General features: G+C 39.2%; 1 protein-coding gene across 2 annotated transcripts in view; it reads right to left on the bottom strand.

Moving 5' to 3' along the window:
• LOC145265583 (meiosis inhibitor protein 1-like) overlaps nt 1-19,440 on the bottom strand; it is a 768,286-nt gene that overhangs the window by 492,442 nt on the left and 256,404 nt on the right. For both annotated transcript variants that reach the window (XM_080121585.1, XM_080121586.1), the window contains exons 13-14: nt 7,412-7,568; nt 3,774-3,934 (exon numbers count right to left, since the gene is read on the bottom strand). In XM_080121585.1, coding sequence (XP_079977711.1) covers nt 3,774-3,934; nt 7,412-7,568 — 318 coding nt within the window. The remainder of the gene's footprint in view (nt 1-3,773; nt 3,935-7,411; nt 7,569-19,440) is intronic.

The following is a 19,440-nucleotide window of genomic DNA, read 5'->3' as shown; positions in this document are numbered from 1 at the left end:
CTTTGGCCGAGGACGGAACAGATACTACACTTTGAATTATTTATGTAGACAATCTTTATAATTTTAGCATAAGATTATTAAAATTAATTAAAAAGATAAGTGCTTGTGAATTTTGAGACAAATGCATTTCAGGTGAAAACTTAGTGTACTTATATGTCTTATTAACAGCATAAATTCCAATTTGACATTATCGATTTATAGAGTTTTATCGTATGTTTTAATGTAGAAGAGTTCACAAAATCCAAGCGATGTACTTAGTTATTTCTCTGGCATTTCAATATTTCAATATACAAAATGAATCTGCCATTTTAATATTTCAATATACAAAAAAAAAAAAAAAAAAATTTAAGCACATCTTTCATTGGATCCATTTTCGTAATTTTAAAATTTATAATAATTTCGACATCACATGTAAGTACATAATGTTATCACTTAAAATACATTTGTTTCAAAATCCACTATTCTGCACAAACACCCCCATCAAAAAAAAAAAAATAAATAAAATAATAATAATCATGAAAAATAACTCGAGTAAAATAAAGTAGAATTACCTCCCTTCACTCTATTAACATTCAAGGTACATGTTATTTGAACGTTAAATTTATAACAATTTGAAAAACACTGAGTACATGTGCGCATAATTACATGAATTTTTTTTTATTACTACTAAGATCAGCCATTTTTTAAAATTTATCAAATTAAATGTATTCTCAAAAGACTGTAAAAGATCGAGGAGGAAAACTAGAAAATAACCAAGAAATATAACTCCTGTAAAATTAAATAGAGTTACTTCCCTTGAATTTTTGATAGTAAATTTATTCGTCAAAACATTGCTATGCACTTTTCAACAAATTAGCCACACACGTATAATAAATTAATTATTTATTTACTCATTTGGTGTTTATATGCTGATACATATGAAATATAGCAGATCAAAATAAAATAGCAGGAAAAGTTTCTGATATAATATTCCAGTAATATTTAACTAATTGCGACATGACAATAATCAGGTAGATAACATTAAATCGATATAAATAAGTAGTTTTTTTTTGTTTTTTTTTATGAAAACTTAATTTTTCAAGTGTCGGATTTTGCTATTATAACAAAAAAGAATAAATGGGTAAAAAATATTTTAACATTTCAAAAGAATTTATTTTGCTTTAACTGTATATTATACTAGCATTTCAACCCGGAGTTGCCCGGGTGTTTGGAGGTGTATGTTGAGCAAAAAAAAAAAAAAAAAGAAAAGCGGTCAATTTTTTTTAACCTTTACCCCTATTATGACCCCTTAACATTTATTGTTTTGGGCTCAAATCAAGTTATTAAGTTAGATCCATGTCCAAGGAACCTATATCTAAAATTCCAAGTGTTTAGACCCAAAATTGTTGGAGGAATTTGGTAACATTCTCAAAGGTCAAACTGCTGGACTTTGACCCCTTAACAGCCAAATTTCTGGCCAAAAACTGATCACATAGATTTTCCCAAATCTCAGTACCCTGTATATGAAATTTTGAGTCTGTAGACTTTAAATTGACAGAGTTATTGCATAGGGAAATGTAGACACACAGACACGTTCACTTTTATAGATATACTAGCAGTTCCGTCCGGCTTTGCTCGGACCCTATGTACTGGTACTGCTTATAAGGTTATGTGCATATGTATACATTAAAAATTGTGAATATGTAAAGTAATGCCTTTCTCTATAAGTCTTCCTTTACTACCATAGAGAAAAGACAGACAGACATTTTCACTTTTATAGATAGATAAATAGATTGGATGCAATATATAGTAATGATTAAAAAGTATTAAAAAAAAAAGACTCATGCGCCACCATCGAGAATCGAAACCAAAAGGTTCAGCTCACGATTTATTTTGCCTCTGCCGTCAATGTCTGGGCTATGAAAACATGTTTACTGCAAGGCTAAAAATTAAAACATGAACTAATAGCTACTATGTCATGCATTCGTAATGCCGGCGTTCGACCGTCACCTGGCAAATTTCATTTTTTAAAAAAATTTTTCACACTTTTGCACCGATTTTTCCGGGCTAAAACCCAAATATAAAGTTTTGCATCGATTCAAATACTTTATATATGAAGTTTCTGGGAGGAGTTTGGTAAGAAAAATTTGTTAAACAAAAATATATACGTATACATGAATATATATGGAAACAATTTTGTGCTTACTATAAAGTTTTTACGCAAATATTATGCAAATATAAATCACGTGGAATACTTGCATGAATATAATTACACATAATATTTAACTAAAGATGATTATCCCATTTGAAAACCGAAGCAATTAATAGGGAATTAATTAAAGTGAATGTTTAAAAGAATATGCAAATTAGTTAGATCTTTTGCTAGTGAATGCAATTCCATAACCCATCTATATATATAAAAGCGAAAATGTATGTATCTATGTACGCTTTTCTTCGATGTCCACAAAAGGCTTCTTTCAGAGAAGCGCTCGCTTGGTTCACAACTTCTTAGAACTTTTTATATCATCTATAAATTGTAATATCTCACACTTAACCACGGAGCTCGCCTGTCTATTTAATTTTATTGACTTTCAAACGTTAATTATTCCACATTTCCCGCATCGGCACGTGTTACATTCGGTTTTCGGTATAAAAAAAAGCGAAACTCGATTCTAATCACAGGCCCAGAGCCAGTGGTCTCTAGAGAGCTAAGTAACGTTTGGTCAATGTCACCTTTGTCATATCAGACGGTAGCTCGGGTTTTTAAAAACAAACAAACCGATTTATTGACCTCATTAAAAACTGTCCCGCACAAAATGCTAACTGCTGAATACCTATCGCCGTCACGTCAATCAAAAACGCGCACCTGTTTTTTTTTTTTTCACACTTTACTATTTTCCAACTGCACGTCGTAAAGGCTTCGTTTTTTTTTCACACACACCTACAAACACCCGGGCAACGCCGGGTACCCCTCGCTAGTATATAAGAAAATTGCATTTTCTTTTCAAATAAGTAGAAAAGAGGGGTTTTAATATGAATATCAACACACGCAAAAGAAAAACAAATTTATAGGAGTATAGATATGATTTTCACAGCCTAGCGAAAATTCTTTCATGTGTGGCAGTATTTAAATTTTCCTTTTCTTACGTTTATTCATATCACACAAGTTATTTTGTCACAGAAGGGTAAAGAGGGCTATTGTAATAGGGGCCATATTTATAATTAAGATGAGGGTTAAGTGGGGAGTTGAGTAGTAAGATGCTTGTCCACATTGCATTTCAATTTCTGTATGTTCCTACGATCGAGGAAATAGGAAGCAAGAAAGGAATTCTTAAGGCAAGGAAAGAAGTTACCAAAGTGAAAAAAATCTTCTGGTATCCGGGATCCTCTACACCTGACAATATCATTAACACTTATCCTTGAGTGTTTTTTGGCCTTGGTAAGAAGTGACTGATTAGTACATCAAAAAAGTTAGTTTCTGAAACCTATCTGTGTCTAAAACTAAATGAAAATTCCACGAACAAAATTTCTTTCCTAGAACTAGTGCTGGGGCTGCTCCTCAGCTGACTATAAAATGGCCCTTTTCAAATCTAATGTAAACAAATACTTGTTGAGCTTTCCTCTTAAATAATCAAACCCTACTCAAGTTCCACCATTACCGCTCATCAGAGTGTTGTCTTACCGACCACCTTATGCTCATTAATTTTTGTCCTCAAGTGACTTTTATGCTTTGATAAGTAAAAAAAAAAACAAAAACAAAAAAACAGAAATATGAAAGCAGATGAAGGACTTACCTGAATCTATATTTCAATTCAAGCATGTTGCAAAGGAACCCTGTAGACGTTAATTTTTCAGATAATGTGTTTGTTTCATTGTGACAAATGTGGTAGAGATGAGTGAGGAAAGCAAAGAATTTTTCATAAAGAGATTCATTCAAGCAATGCTCACCAATAACCTTTCAAAAGAAAAACAAAAGAAACAGAATATCAGAATAGAAAGGCTGAACTTTATACAGTCTACAAAAGTGCGACTGGTACAATTTTTGAACCAGACAATTGTTTTTTTTCTTTGTTTTTTTCCGACTGTTCATGCAAATAACCGGAAGATGCTGAAGTGCTTATCTAATCAGAGGGCACAAAAAAGCAGACAAACAGTTAAATTGTAAAGTGTAACTTTCTTGTGAATATATAGATTTTTTTTTCTTTATCAAAAAAAAATTTTTTTTAAATTATCACACCTAAACAGTATTTTTCTTGCTTTAAATGTTATTTTATTTTGAAAATGACTAAAAAAAATTCTTCAATATATGAGTATATGTTTCAGAATTTTTCCGACGAGTATTGATAATTTGTATTCTTCAGACTATGAACTCATGTTCAGTGTTATTTTCACAACGTTTCGGCCAATATAACCTCTGACCTACTTCGGTGCATCTCCTGAGATGAGGATTGATAATTTGGATTATTTGAATTTAATTAGACTACTGTTCTCATCTTTAGTGTTATTGACATGTTTCAGACTATGTAGTGTTGAACGTGAGGATTAATCTGACCACAAGGACTAATGGTGTCATAGATAAAGTACAAAATTCAGTTGTAAATGATATTCTTTTGGCGGTTGAAGCTTCAATCCTCAGTGTATGCGATACGAAGAATACAATTGTGAATTACTTAAGACTTCTACCTGGTCATGGCTGATAGAACAAGGGCAATCCCGATGGATTAAATGAAAGGTCTGTGTGAAATTCTGTACAAGTCTACAGAGTTTGACTAGATGTACCTGAAGAAGGCCAAGAATTACATTGTCTGAGATATTATGCTAATTACACTTAAGATGAGAACAGTAGTCTAAACTGTATAATCCAAATAATCCTTGGTTTTTCTTTCTCATCAAACCTTCTTTGGAGCCCATATATTAAATCCATTACTCTTTCTGCTTCTTGTAAAATCGGTTCTCTCTAAACACTTTCTCACATCCAAGGCTTATTCTCTATCTCTACAAATCTAATATCAAAGCATGTATGGAGTATTGTTGTCATATTTGGGCTGGTGAACCTGTGTCCCATTTGAACGTTCTTGATTTATTGCAGAAATATATCTGTAATTTGATTGGTTCTACACTTTCTAATTCACTGCAACCTCTCACACAGACGTTATGTTGCTAGTCTGTCTTTTCTAAAAATACTATTATGGAATGTGTTTCTGTTAAGTATTGAAACATTATGTTGAATAAAGATGGCGGCGAAGATTCAGTGCTGTTCCGATCTTGAGTGTTAAGTAATTCCTAGTAACAAAGATGGCAGCGAAGAATCAAATGCAAGTTCGTGACGGTTGGTTGGTTGTTTTTGTTTTACGGCATATCAACCCTTTTTAGGTTATTTAATGCCGAATCCGGTGATTTTGAAGAACAATTTTTTTAATAGAATATATTTGTTTTTTTGCAAGTCAGTTTCTATTTAACCCATAGTTGGGACCCTAACAGGTACTACCACTCCGGGTCAAAGTGGACCTGGGAGCAATGGCAATTAAAGGGTGGCTCCACACTCCCCAGAGCCCGCAAGCTGGGGCCTCACCATCGGATATAGTTTAAGGTCATATCCAGGACCAAGTCCGTGACGGAGATGATGGAAAACTAATTGAATCCAAAATTCAACAATTTTTATAGTAACTTTGGAAGCTTCTCATTGGTTGGTTATTATAACTTGTGGTTATAAAAACGATCATCGAAATCGTTGGTGTTATACCCCCATTAGGAGTCAAAAACATTTTAACAGTTTCACAGAATTGTCTGATCTATTCACTGCTTCCTTTGTTCCAGCTCGTTTGACTAATTGGTCTAGAGGTTTCAATCAATTCGCTGTTTTAATATCTCACTGTAATACAGCTTCCTATTCCTTTTCAAGTGCTGCAAAGTTGTGGAACTCCCTTCCTGCTCACTGTTTTCCTTTGACTCACAGCTTTGGTCTTTTCAAGATTAGGTCAATAGGCATCTCCTGTCTTTGCAATAATCAGCTTTCACTCTTGTTAGCTCCTTACATCAAGTGGCTTCATACCTTGCCTCGAACAATCCAGTTTTTTGGGTAAAATCACCCACCTCTAATATTTATATAGGAATGTAACTGTAAGTATTTGTATATATGTTAATAAAGTTAGATGCAAAAAAGGGGTCTGGAGGGAAAACATTCATACTGACCATAAAAATGCAAAAGAGAGAGGAAGAAATTAATACTGACTAGAACGTTAAATGCCAAAAAAAAAGAAAAATGAATGCAGAGGAGAGGGAGGGGGGAGAAATTGATACTGACCATAAAGTTAGATGCCAAAAGAACACTAAAAAGTGACTAAAAAGTTAAATGCAAAAAAAAAAAAAAATTAATAGCTAAGGAGAATGGGGGAAAAATCCATACTAATTACAAAGTTAAATGGAAAAAAGAAAAAGAAAAAAAATTAATAGCTATGGAGAGTGAGGGAAAATCCATACTAACCAGAAAGTTAAATGCAAAAAAAAACGAAAAAAAAAAAATAAAAAAAAAATTAATAGCTAAGGAGAATGGGGGGAAATCCATACTAACCAAAAAGTTAAATGCAAAAAATTAATAGCTACGGTGAGTGAGGGAAAAATCCATACTAATTACAAAGTTAAATGCAAAAAAAAAAAAAAAAAGGAAAAAAAAAATTAATAGCTACGGAGAGCGAGGGAAAAATCCATAGTAATAACAAAGTTAAATGCAAAAAAGAAAAAAAAATATTAATAGCTACGGAGAGTGGGGAAAATCCATACTAACCAGAAAGTTAAATGCAAAAAAAAAAAAAAAAAAAAAAAAAAAAAAAAAAAAAAAAAAAATTAATAGCTAAGGAGAGCGGGGGAAAAAAACCATACTAACCAGAAAGTTAAATGCAACAAAAAAAAAAAGAAAAAAAAATTAATAGCTACGGACAGTGAGGGAAAAATCCATACTAATTACAAAGTTAAATGCAAATAAAAACAAAAAAATTAAAAAAAAAAAATAATAGCTAAGGAGAGTGGGGGAAAAATCCATACTAACCAGAAAGTTAAATGCAAAAAAAAAAAAAAAAAAAAAAAATATTAATAGCTAAGGAGAATGGGGGAAAAATCCATACTAACCAGAAAGTTAAATGCAAAAAAAAAAAAAAAATTAATAGCTAAGGAGAATGGGGGGAAAATCCATACTAACCAGAAAGTTAAATGCAAAAAAAAAAAAAAAAAATTAATAGCTACGGAGAGTGAGGGAAAAATCCATACTAATTACAAAGTTAAATGCAAAAAAAAAAAAAAAAAATAAAAAAAAATTAATAGCTAAGGAGAGTGGGGGAAAATCCATACTAACCAGAAAGTTAAATGCAAAAAGAGACTATGAAGTTCAATACAAAAAAAGGAAAACGAAAAAAGGGGGAAAGAAATTCATACTGACCATAACCAAAGGAATGCTGCAAGTGTCTGCAATATTTAGCAAAGACTTTTTGAAAGAATCAAGAGTTGAAATTGAATTTGGTATGGATCCATTCACATCTGCAGGCCCATAATTATCTTCACAAGTTTTTGGATCATTTTCGCATTCCAAACAGAAACTAAAAAAGAAAAGAAAAATTTACACAATCCACAAGTAGTAGCAACATCCGCAGAAATTCCACAGAAAATTAAAACATTAAACCTTTCTTTTTTTATTTTGTTCTAGCTGGAGATGGGGCATCCTAAAAAACGCCAGCCATTAACCTACTATCTTATACATTCCAACGGAGAGATCTTTCTAAGATTCTGTCACCTTAAATGCAATTGTTTGTATCTTTTCTGACTTTCCTTTCGAACTGATCTTGCTAACTCTTTGTTCACCGGGTATATTTACCAAGTAGTTTTTGAAATTCTTATTAATCAGTAGGGCTATGACAAGAGAATATTCTTTTCATTGTTTCGACTCTCGAGTATATATCCAGCACAGTTAGACACAGTTAATCAATTGAGAACCACATCACTTTTTAAAAACATAAGATATTAACTGATATATACTCGAGAGTCAAATAATGAAAAGAATATTCTCTTGTCGTAGCCCTAGTCATCAATCCAGTTGTTTCTATAAATGTTACAGAATGGATTGAGAGAGAGAGAGAGGTGAGTAAACGTGGAGTGCAGACACGTTTACCAGAACCGAGGGTCAGCTGACCAGATTACTTATGAGTGATGTGGTCAGGTTGGCTAGATCTGTGAGACTGGATTTGGACTTTGAAGAAGACGGACGGCTTAATAGCTGTTCCCCCCCCTTCACTGGGGGTGGGGGACGCTGATGTGTTCAAAGCAAGCAAGATTCACTTCCATATTCTGTGTCGACGTCTGGAAGGAAAATAAAAAACTATAAAACCAATTCATCGTCTTGGAGTGATAAATCTTCGTCTAACAGGTACCAGTCTCCCTCCAAGAGAAAATGAATTCCAGATGGATCAACATCGACGACACATGAAGTAAGGTATGTCGGAGAAAATGCATGTAACACACACACACACACAACCGCATATGAAACTAGACGATCATACGCACACGGAATTCTTTTATGACACGCATAATCCCCTTTTATGTTATACACCAAACGTCAATTTGGTGCCCCTCTATGATAACCCTAGTGATAACTTCAATGATAACACTATGTAACATAATTACTGGAATGACAGATTGATCCTCCTAAGATTCCAATTTCTTTTCATGTCGTAAATAGGACTGTGATATTTCATTATCTTTTCTCTGTCAGTTCTGTCTAATCCAGATTATCATTGGGGGCGTGAACTTCTACTAAGGTTGTTTCTTTCTCCGTGTTCCATATCACTATGTTAGGTTTAATAGCTCCATTTTCTAGGTATGTAGCTGTAGTAGGAATTTCGTAGTCATAGTGGATGGTGTAGGACTTGTTTCCAACTGTTCTTTCTGGTAAACATGGTCCTAGGACTTTCTGCTACATTCAATATTCAACTTTTTACACATAATCCAATGGAGATATTCACATTTACCTCCCTGTATAAAAATTAGAATTAAGATATAACGACGCTAAACCATATACTTAGAATCCTTATTCTAATTTTGATCAAAATTCGTTACATGATTTGCATTCTAGAAACTGTCTAAAATTTAAGTTTTAAACTTCAGTCTTAATGTAGCGTTGTCCAGAAACCAACACATTGTAGCCTCAGTCGCAAAGTAGACAAAGAATAGAAAAGAACTTCAACTGTTTGCGGATGACACCATGCATTATGGTAGGCACGAGGGGAAAACAAGCGAACACATATCTACGGCAATGGCGGAAAACCTAGATGAAAACCTCCAGTCTGTAGTGAAATGGAGACAACAATGGATGGTCACATTCAATGCTGCCAAGACTAAGCTTCTTTTTTTGAATAATTACAAGAAACCTTCTCAACCGCCAATAGCTAAAGATAAATTACCTGAAAGTACTTTGTTCAAACTCCTTAGTTTAACGTTCACAGGGAACATGAGCTGGAACAGATACATCAAGGGCATTACCGTGGCTGCTGCAAGGAAGGTGGGCTCTCTCTACTGTGCTAGAAAGTTACTTATGCCTGAAAGTATCTTGTGCCTCTATGAGGCCACCATTCACCCATGTATGGAGTATTGTTACATTTGGGCTGGTGCATCTGCTACTAGTCTCTCACTCCTGAACAGGGTTCAGAAGAGAGGCACGAACATAATAGGTCCCAAACTGTCAGCTAGACTTCAGCCTCTCTCCCACCAATGAAATGTTGCATCCCTCTGCTTGTTCTACAAGTATTTTAATGGTATATGCTCCAATGAACAAGCCCTTGTACCCCCCTCAACGTAAATACCTCCTACAAACCCGACCAGCAGCAAAATCCCACCCCTACACAGTAGAGATCCCCAGATGCCAGAAAGCCTTCTACTCTAATACACTGCGTATCAAATTATTAACAAGTTTACATTTGATAAATATTTAAGGAATGCGTGAATAAAAATCCATGAAACTTTGAGAAAGTGCTTGCAATACCATTTAGCTACTCCAGTCAGAAAATAAGTTTTTTTGTTTTTTTTTTACATAGGCATAACCACTTATCAAGGCCAGAGACCACTCGAGGATAAGGGTTAAGAGTGTACAGTAGTCAATTGGACAATATAGTAATCGTTAGTAATGAAAATTCGGTAAATTTGTTAACTTAAGTGGAACGGCTCATCATTTAAAATAGTATTAGCAAAACTATGACAGAAGATAGGAATATCTGTTGATTTCAGTGTGTCAAGTTATTAACAACGTTGACAAAAAAATGCAATATACCCATATCTTGTTTATTGAAATAATTTCTCAACATTAAATGAACTAGGAAAAATGCTTAAAACACAATAACTACATAGCCATTTCTACGTTGGCATAATTAGTAGGGGATATGTGATCCTTTTGTATGAATGACTTGTAAAAGACGTTGGTCCACAGAATTAGTCAAATTTGTGATTTCGTCAACAGTTATTCCTCACAATACCTCTTGGAGAGCATCCCACGACTCATCTTTGCTCTTAAATTGGCATCCACTTGCATAGAGGCATCGCTTCATGATACTCCAAAGTTTCTCAATTGAGTTAAAATCTGGTAAATTCGCAGATCACTCCATCTTCCGTAGCCCAGAGAACCCCAGTTGTTGCAAATACAGTTTTTGTTTGCTGCATGCGGAGGAGCATTATCCTGCATAAAAATAATAGTTCTTCTGAACATCAACCTTTGCTTCTTCAGCCATGGTACAAAATGCTCCTTCAGAAAAGCTATGTAAGCATTTGACGTCATTTTTACACCTTCTGGGACTCTCCATAGGCCACTTAAAGTACCCCCGATAATCCCAGCCCAAATCATTATCCCACCACCACCACCTTGTTGGCGCCTTCAACACTGGTGATAATGTCGTCTATGTAGATATAGGACCCATCCTTTGCTCAGCCATCTGTGCCATCAAGAGTAACACGCACTTCATCTGTGAACAAAACTTTGGAAAAATCAGTTTTCATGTTGTCCTCTGCCCATTTCAATCAGTTTTGTATGTAATGTTGCTTTAATGGAGTCTTAACAAACTGCCACTTCTTTCAGAAGGTGACATTGAGTATTTGGTCAAAGATTCTCGACTTGCCCAGGGTTCTTAACTTCACGTTTAATTTGGAGTAGAGAACGGCGTGAAACAACTCCAGATTTACCTTTATCAGCTCTCTTAGTGTAGTGTTCTTGACAAAGTTCTTCAGTTTGATGGTACCTTCCTATCATTTTCATTATTTCGATAGTAGCTTTACCTTTTGCTAGCTGTTCTATAATAGTACTCCTTTCAGAACTACTTAAACCACCTTTACGACCCATTTTTTTGACGAAACAAACTGCCTTGTTAATAATTTGACACACCTCAAATACTGTGGGTTCAGCAATTACGATGGCAAGTTGTTTACATTGCGTGGAAAAGTACAAAAATTTCACAGTATGTGCAGCTCAGCATTGCCAAAGTTTCCGAAGCTTTTGATACGAAACTACCGGTAAGTTTCTGAAACTAGTAAAAAAAATGTTATCTCATTAATAATTTGACACGTAGTGTAGTTTCTTCCTCAGAACTGCTAGACTTTGGAATTTTCTTCTGGGCTCCTGCTTTCCCAACTGCACTGAAATGCAGAAATTCTATTGTAATGTAAACAGACACCTTGCTGCTCAACTCCCTTCATAGTATCCCTGCTATTATGTCCTAGATAGTAGCCCATACATCAAAGTGGCACAGTGTCTTGTTTGGGTGAAAATACAATTTAAAAACAAACAAAACTCCTTTTTCTTTGTAACTACAACATTTATTTCACCATCGTTACGGCAGTGATGTCACTAGCATGGTCTAAAATGTTATCTCGTTCCACGCACCACATCTCTTTCAAGATCTTGTATGCTATTCAGATCTCTGATGATTGGCCTCTTTCTCTTTTTCATAGTCTTTTTCTTTACCAGTTACGTCATTTCACATGCATTTGCTTATGTGACACTTACGTCACCCGCGCGTCGTCCAGTGGTGGAATGACCCCGGTTGTCGGTTCTGGTGTTTCCTCGGCGATGATGTCAACGGCCGGTTTCCTGAAACAGACTTGTCATGCAAAACAATTGAAAGGACCAAGTCAATAAGCGTTTCTTTTTGTACAAACTTCCTTGTATTTCAATCAGGGTACAATCGCAGTCAGCTGTTCAGTTAGGGACTGGCCACTTGTTAACGAGGTTTTCTCTTCTCTCTCCAACAGAAAACTCAATTATGTACGTGACAGGGTTAATCGATGGGGGGAATCTTTGTTCGTCGGACCCAAAGAAGCAAAGCTCTCTCTCTAACTCTAACTGTCAATCTCTCAAGGCTCGCTGCTTATATTGTGGGGGCGTGGACTGGGTCTCTTCCCGTTTCAGGTCGTTCGCCAATCAGAATTAAGGGATCGCTGTCCGTCAAATCTTCGCCAGGCGGCCTATACCCAAAAAAGGAGCCGTCTTTCTTCCTCTGTTGGCATTCGGGTGTTCTCGATTTCGGCCTAATGGAACTTGACAGGTCGTAAAAACAGAGATGTCCAACTTAATTATTTTTGAGAGGACATAAAAACAGCTGAATCCGATTCCACAAAGGGCACGTGTCTTTTCAATAGGGTCACTTATCGCCCAGCTGTTGTCGACACTATTTGCTTTGTACATCGGAATTTCATTGGTATCCTCGCCACCCACGGGCTGTCATGGCCAATTTAACGTCATCACGTTCTCCCACCATAAGCTATGATCTTATCTTTTTTCTCTGTCTTTCTTTCTCTTCCTTTCGTCGTTTACAGCTGCCTTTTTTCCCTTTCTTTTTCCACGGGTTCACCGCTACTCTTGGCCTTTTGGTCAGGATCAAAGTGCAGCATCTGTTCTTCGGATGCCGCACTTCCATTTCTTGTTCTCTTTCGGTGGAGGAGAAATCCTTCACGACTGGGACAATTCTTATTTTTGTACCCTTGAGCGTCTCTCATTCCACTCCCCTCCCATCGACATGTCTTTTATATCGTAAAATACACCTTTTGTCAGGTGAATTGTTTCTCAGATGGCTGGATTGCCAACTGCACTGACCGTTTCAATGAGAGAGAGAGAAGAAAAGGGGGAAAAAAAAAAATCGCAAATCGTGAGCCAGCCCCTTTTTCCAGAATATATTAATCGCATGCCAAAAGAAAAGTGATAAAGTCTCTGGAGTTTTAATTGTTCGGATTAGTTGTAAGAAACCAAAAAAAAAAAAGAGAAAAAAAAAAAAGACATAATAAAGTAAAAAAAAAAAACAAAAACAAAAAAAACAACAAAAAAAAAAACAAGAAACAAGCGGAATGAAAGGGGGGGGGAAGAAAAAAACGTCTTGTTTGTTAGGAGAGTGTGGGTGTGTGTGTTCCCTCCTCTTCTGTCTTTGGTTTGTCTTAGGTTTACAGGTGTAAGATGGAAGTGTCATGCAAAATTATTATTTATTTATTTTTTTTGTTTTGCTTGTCGTGTGCGTGTGTGTGTGTGTTTTCTCTTCTGTTTGTCTCTGGTCTGCAGGTGTAAGATGGAAGTGTCCTGCAAAAATATATACATATATTTTTTTTTCTTTTCTTGCTTGCTGTGTGCGTGGGTGTGCGCGTGTGCGTCCATAGGTGTGTTTTCTCTTCCTCACTGATTCTCCCGCTACTTTCTTACAATTTTAAGGGCCATTTTGGGCGGCCCCCGAACGGACTCGTCCTCCGCTCGTTCCACCACACCTGTTAGAACCGGGTGCTGCCCCCCGCCGGTGCCCTTCTTTTCGCTTAGCTGCCCGGCTGTCTGCGTTCTGGTGGTGCCCCCCCCCCAGTGCAACATAGCACTGCAGTGCCTGTCTAACGAGGTCCACAGGCTACCTTAAATCATGCAGTCGCTCAACCCGTATTTTCAATAACACGTCTCTCAACCTTCCCGGGGCCACTATACTGGGGGTACAGGTTTCCCGATGACAACACCCGACTGCGCACATACACGTACACTTTTCTTTTTCTCTGGCCGCTACGCGTGGCTGGCCGTTGGTATTCTCATCTTCATCATCTCCCCCCTCACATCCTTATCCAGCTATCTGCAAATTAAAAACACTCTCCAGATTTTCTTTTCTCACACCTCATTGAACAAATCCTATCCACATATCCATCTTTTTTTCTTTTCCTTCCCCCACCTTTTCCCTTTCCTTTTTTTTTTTTTTTTCTGTTTAACTTCACTTGTCCCATAAGCATTCTCTCACTCGGAACAAGGTACAGCATCTGCCCTAACGCCACACCCAACATGCACTATTCTCATCCAGTGAAGGAGAGATCCTCCCCGACCGAGGCAATCCTGCCCTTCAGTCCCATAATTTGTCCCAGCAGCGCCATTTTGGTCAGAGACCAAGTGCAACAACTGTTTCAATGCTACACTAACAATATTCAATCCCCGTCCCGTGAAGGAGAAATCCTTCTCGACTGAGCATTTCTAAATTTCTTTTTTTTTTTTTTTTTTTTTCCAAAACAGAACAATATCAGCACCGTTAGTTTCTTTAAGATATTCTACTCGACAGTTTAAATTCCCCCAAGACACCCTCGCTCAATACGCGACTTTCTCGTGCTAAGTTACTCTCCCCGTTGGCCAATTTACTCACTGCGAGATACTTCTCAATTACTTATAGTTCTTTCCTGCTATTTACGGCGCCCCTCCCCCTGAAGCTTTCCGTTTTAGTCCCTAGCTACCTCCAAGGTCAGTCCGCGACACAATCTGCCAACAGTGCGAACACATGGGGGCCCTCCATGCATCCACAGAGAAAACAGCTGCACCACATTTAAACCTGGAGAGGTCGCTCCAACCTCCCGTCTCTGTCCTACTGACCCCCACTGGTCCTTGGTGGAAGGCCGTCACACTACTCCTGGGACAGGGAGTCCCTTGCTCCCCTCAACGGCAGCCTCGGTTCACCTCTCCCCATTTACTGGAGCCAGGAGATGGGTATTGGACACTCTTCATCCCCTTCGTTCGACTCCTCAACTGACTCTGCGGTCAACTGCCATTCCACTCTCTTTTCTTCACGAGCCGCGCCTACTCTTCGTGACCTCCTATAGCTGGTGGAGTGGAACCCTGAAATTTCCCGTTCCAACCTTCCGTCTGTCTCTATATTTCTAGGCTCTATAGAGGTCGTCTCCCTTGTCTTAAACCGTCGCTCGGTGTCGTCCCTATAGTCGTCAGGAACTCTGTCCTCATCTCGCGTTTGACTACCCCCGGGATTCTTTATCTTTTTACCCGTCTCCCTCATCCAAACTTGGTCACCCTGTCTTAACTGTCCAGTAAACGCTGCCTTTTTTTTCTTCTTGACCTTCCCGGTCCTATTAGTCCTATCGGCCGTCGCCTTGAGGACCGTCCCTGATTCTCGGACTACTGGATCTGTAGGAGTTACTCCCTTCTTATTAACCTTATACGTCGCTACCCGTTTGACTTGGGACAATTTTCCTCCCTGTTCCTTGGTGCTATCCACCTTGCCCATACAGGCCCCGACCGTTCTTGGGGAAAGCTTCCTGTTGCTGTCAGCTCCCACAGGGAGAGGGACAGACATTGTGTCACCTAGTGGTATCTTCACCCCTCTCACCGTTAGCGCGTCTGGATTAAAACTCAGAGTGGCTCCCCTCGCTCGGAGCCAATCCTCTCCCAGAATCATTTCGTTGCATAGCCCGGGTACCACATACAGGGGGAAATTCTCTTTCTTTCCGGCCACTCGTACGGGTAGCCATACCTTCCCTGTCACCGACGGGTACAACCATCTCCTCCCTGCCACAGTCCGACAGACGTCCGCGTCTATTAGGGATATTATCGCTCCGGTGTCAACCAGAGCCTTCACCTGCGTGGCTCCTATCGTCACATTACAGGTGAGTTCTCCCTTTTTTGTGAGCGGAGGGAACACCTGGGCTCTCCTCTTTTCCTGTTTCAGGGTTCTCTCCTGGTACCCCGCTCCCGTGAGCATCGCAACTTGTGACAGTGGTTTCTTTCCAACCCTACCTGTCTGCCCTACCTCTCTTTCTCTACAGATTCGCCGAGGGGGTGGGGTTTGGTTCTGATTCCCTCTCTCCAGAGGATCTTTCGCCCTCGGGTGGCTTTTTCCTCGGTCAGGACAGTCCCTCCTAATATGTCTCAGGTCTCCACGCCGCCAACACCTGTGGGACTGGTGGCTGTAGGAGAAACGGTCAATTTTACCTCCTCTCTGACACGCGTTTAGTTCGGTCTTTACGATGCTCACTCTTACTCTCCCATTCTGTTGGGGTGTCTTCTCGTGGACAGTGGGGCACTCTCTCGACCTGTGGCCCTCGCCGCCACAGTTCCAGCACACCAATCTAGGCTGGCCCTGGGCGAGTCCTCCGGCCCCATATCTCATTCTGTTCCCCAGTTCCTCTATCTTGGTCGCTTCGTCCCGCAATGCATCCACCATCGTGTCAACTAGCATTGCTTGGGTTGTGGGCATCTCGCGGTGTTCGGACACTGGATACGCCAGGACCGCCAGTTCCTGCATGCGGTCGACCAGTTCATCCACGCTGTCCCCGTTGGCCATCTCTATTCGAGACAGCTCGCGCACCGCCTGCACCGTGGTCTTTTCGCCAGCGAATTTACTCTTCACCTGATCGCGAAAATCAGACCAGGCTATGCTTGGGTTGCTTTCCAAGCATTTGCATATATATTCTGAGGCCGCTGTGACTGCTCCGTCACAGGCAAGCAGCACCATTTCTCTATCGGTCAACCCGTATACTAATCTTTTTTTTTCTATTATCGCCAACCACTCCTTGACTCCCCTCGGTTCTCCCCCATATGCGGGTACGCTAATTCCCCACAGTGGCCGCTCCATGGTCATCTGCAGCTCAACAGTCTGCTCTGACCCTTCCCCCATCGACTGACCCGCCCCGAATCCTCCCTGAGAATACATTATGTTATTATCTATTTTTTTTTTTTTTTCACTTGTACTACTCCTCGCCCCCTACAAGGTGTAACAGCGCCCAACACAAAACACAGACAGCCGCTGAAAGCAAAGCATACAAAAGAGGGAACCAGCAAGAAAAATGGACTTACCCGGTCTGTTGCACTTGTGTTCTTCCGCGACTGGTGGATGAATGACTAACGAGCTGTTCAGACTTTATAATCAGTTGATTAAAGTTCGTCGTCTGGCTTCACTCGTAGCGTTTTTTTTTTTTTTTGTTTTTTTTCTTCTTTTTTCTTTTTTTTTTCAAGATGCGCTTTGGTTTCGAGTTTACTTTCTTTCCTTTTTTTCTTTTTTTTTTCAATTTTGGCTCTCTTTTTCTCCCTCCTTGTTTTGTTCGTTTTCTTTTTCTTTTTTTTCAACTTTCCCTTCCCACTCTCACAGGGAGATCTTGTGCCTTCGAGAGAGAAAAGAAAAAAAATTGTGTGCCCGTGGAAATTCGTTCGCACGTTTCTTACCGAAACGAGGTATCACAGGTCGTCGGCACCAGTTATGTGACACTTACGTCACCCGCGCATCGTCCAGTGGTGGAATGACCCCGGTTGTCGGTTCTGGTGTTTCCTCGGCGATGATGTCAACGGCCGGTTTCCTGAAACAGACTTGTCATGCAAAACAATTGAAAGGACCAAGTCAATAAGCGTTTCTTTTTGTACAAACTTCCTTGTATTTCAATCAGGGTACAATCGCAGTCAGCTGTTCAGTTAGGGACTGGCCACTTGTTAACGAGGTTTTCTCTTCTCTCTCCAACAGAAAACTCAATTATGTACGTGACAGGGTTAATCGATGGGGGGAATCTTTGTTCGTCGGACCCAAAGAAGCAAAGCTCTCTCTCTAACTCTAACTGTCAATCTCTCAAGGCTCGCTGCTTATATTGTGGGGGCGTGGACTGGGTCTCTTCCCGTTTCAGGTCGTTCGCCAATCAGAATTAAGGGATCGCTGTCCGTCAAATCTTCGCCAGGCGGCCTATACCCAAAAAAGGAGCCGTCTTTCTTCCTCTGTTGGCATTCGGGTGTTCTCGATTTCGGCCTAATGGAACTTGACAGGTCGTAAAAACAGAGATGTCCAACTTAATTATTTTTGAGAGGACATAAAAACAGCTGAATCCGATTCCACAAAGGGCACGTGTCTTTTCAATAGGGTCACTTATCGCCCAGCTGTTGTCGACACTATTTGCTTTGTACATCGGAATTTCATTGGTATCCTCGCCACCCACGGGCTGTCATGGCCAATTTAACGTCATCACGTTCTCCCACCATAAGCTATGATCTTATCTTTTTTCTCTGTCTTTCTTTCTCTTCCTTTCGTCGTTTACAGCTGCCTTTTTTCCCTTTCTTTTTCCACGGGTTCACCGCTACTCTTGGCCTTTTGGTCAGGATCAAAGTGCAGCATCTGTTCTTCGGATGCCGCACTTCCATTTCTTGTTCTCTTTCGGTGGAGGAGAAATCCTTCACGACTGGGACAATTCTTATTTTTGTACCCTTGAGCGTCTCTCATTCCACTCCCCTCCCATCGACATGTCTTTTATATCGTAAAATACACCTTTTGTCAGGTGAATTGTTTCTCAGATGGCTGGATTGCCAACTGCACTGACCGTTTCAATGAGAGAGAGAGAAGAAAAGGGGGAAAAAAAAAAATCGCAAATCGTGAGCCAGCCCCTTTTTCCAGAATATATTAATCGCATGCCAAAAGAAAAGTGATAAAGTCTCTGGAGTTTTAATTGTTCGGATTAGTTGTAAGAAACCAAAAAAAAAAAAGAGAAAAAAAAAAAAGACATAATAAAGTAAAAAAAAAAAACAAAAACAAAAAAAACAACAAAAAAAAAAACAAGAAACAAGCGGAATGAAAGGGGGGGGGGAAGAAAAAAACGTCTTGTTTGTTAGGAGAGTGTGGGTGTGTGTGTTCCCTCCTCTTCTGTCTTTGGTTTGTCTTAGGTTTACAGGTGTAAGATGGAAGTGTCATGCAAAATTATTATTTATTTATTTTTTTTGTTTTGCTTGTCGTGTGCGTGTGTGTGTGTGTTTTCTCTTCTGTTTGTCTCTGGTCTGCAGGTGTAAGATGGAAGTGTCCTGCAAAAATATATACATATATTTTTTTTTCTTTTCTTGCTTGCTGTGTGCGTGCGCGTCCATAGGTGTGTTTTCTCTTCCTCACTGATTCTCCCGCTACTTTCTTACAATTTTAAGGGCCATTTTGGGCGGCCCCCGAACGGACTCGTCCTCCGCTCGTTCCACCACACCTGTTAGAACCGGGTGCTGCCCCCCGCCGGTGCCCTTCTTTTCGCTTAGCTGCCCGGCTGTCTGCGTTCTGGTGGTGCCCCCCCCCCCAGTGCAACATAGCACTGCAGTGCCTGTCTAACGAGGTCCACAGGCTACCTTAAATCATGCAGTCGCTCAACCCGTATTTTCAATAACACGTCTCTCAACCTTCCCGGGGCCACTATACT

This window comes from Euprymna scolopes, chromosome 40 (genome assembly GCF_053919585.1).
Source record: "Euprymna scolopes isolate OS-2025 chromosome 40, ASM5391958v1, whole genome shotgun sequence".
In the NCBI taxonomy this organism is placed as follows: domain Eukaryota; kingdom Metazoa; phylum Mollusca; class Cephalopoda; order Sepiida; family Sepiolidae; genus Euprymna; species Euprymna scolopes.
The sequence above is the reverse complement of the archived record's forward strand: the minus strand, read 5'-3'. Positions and strand labels throughout refer to the sequence as shown.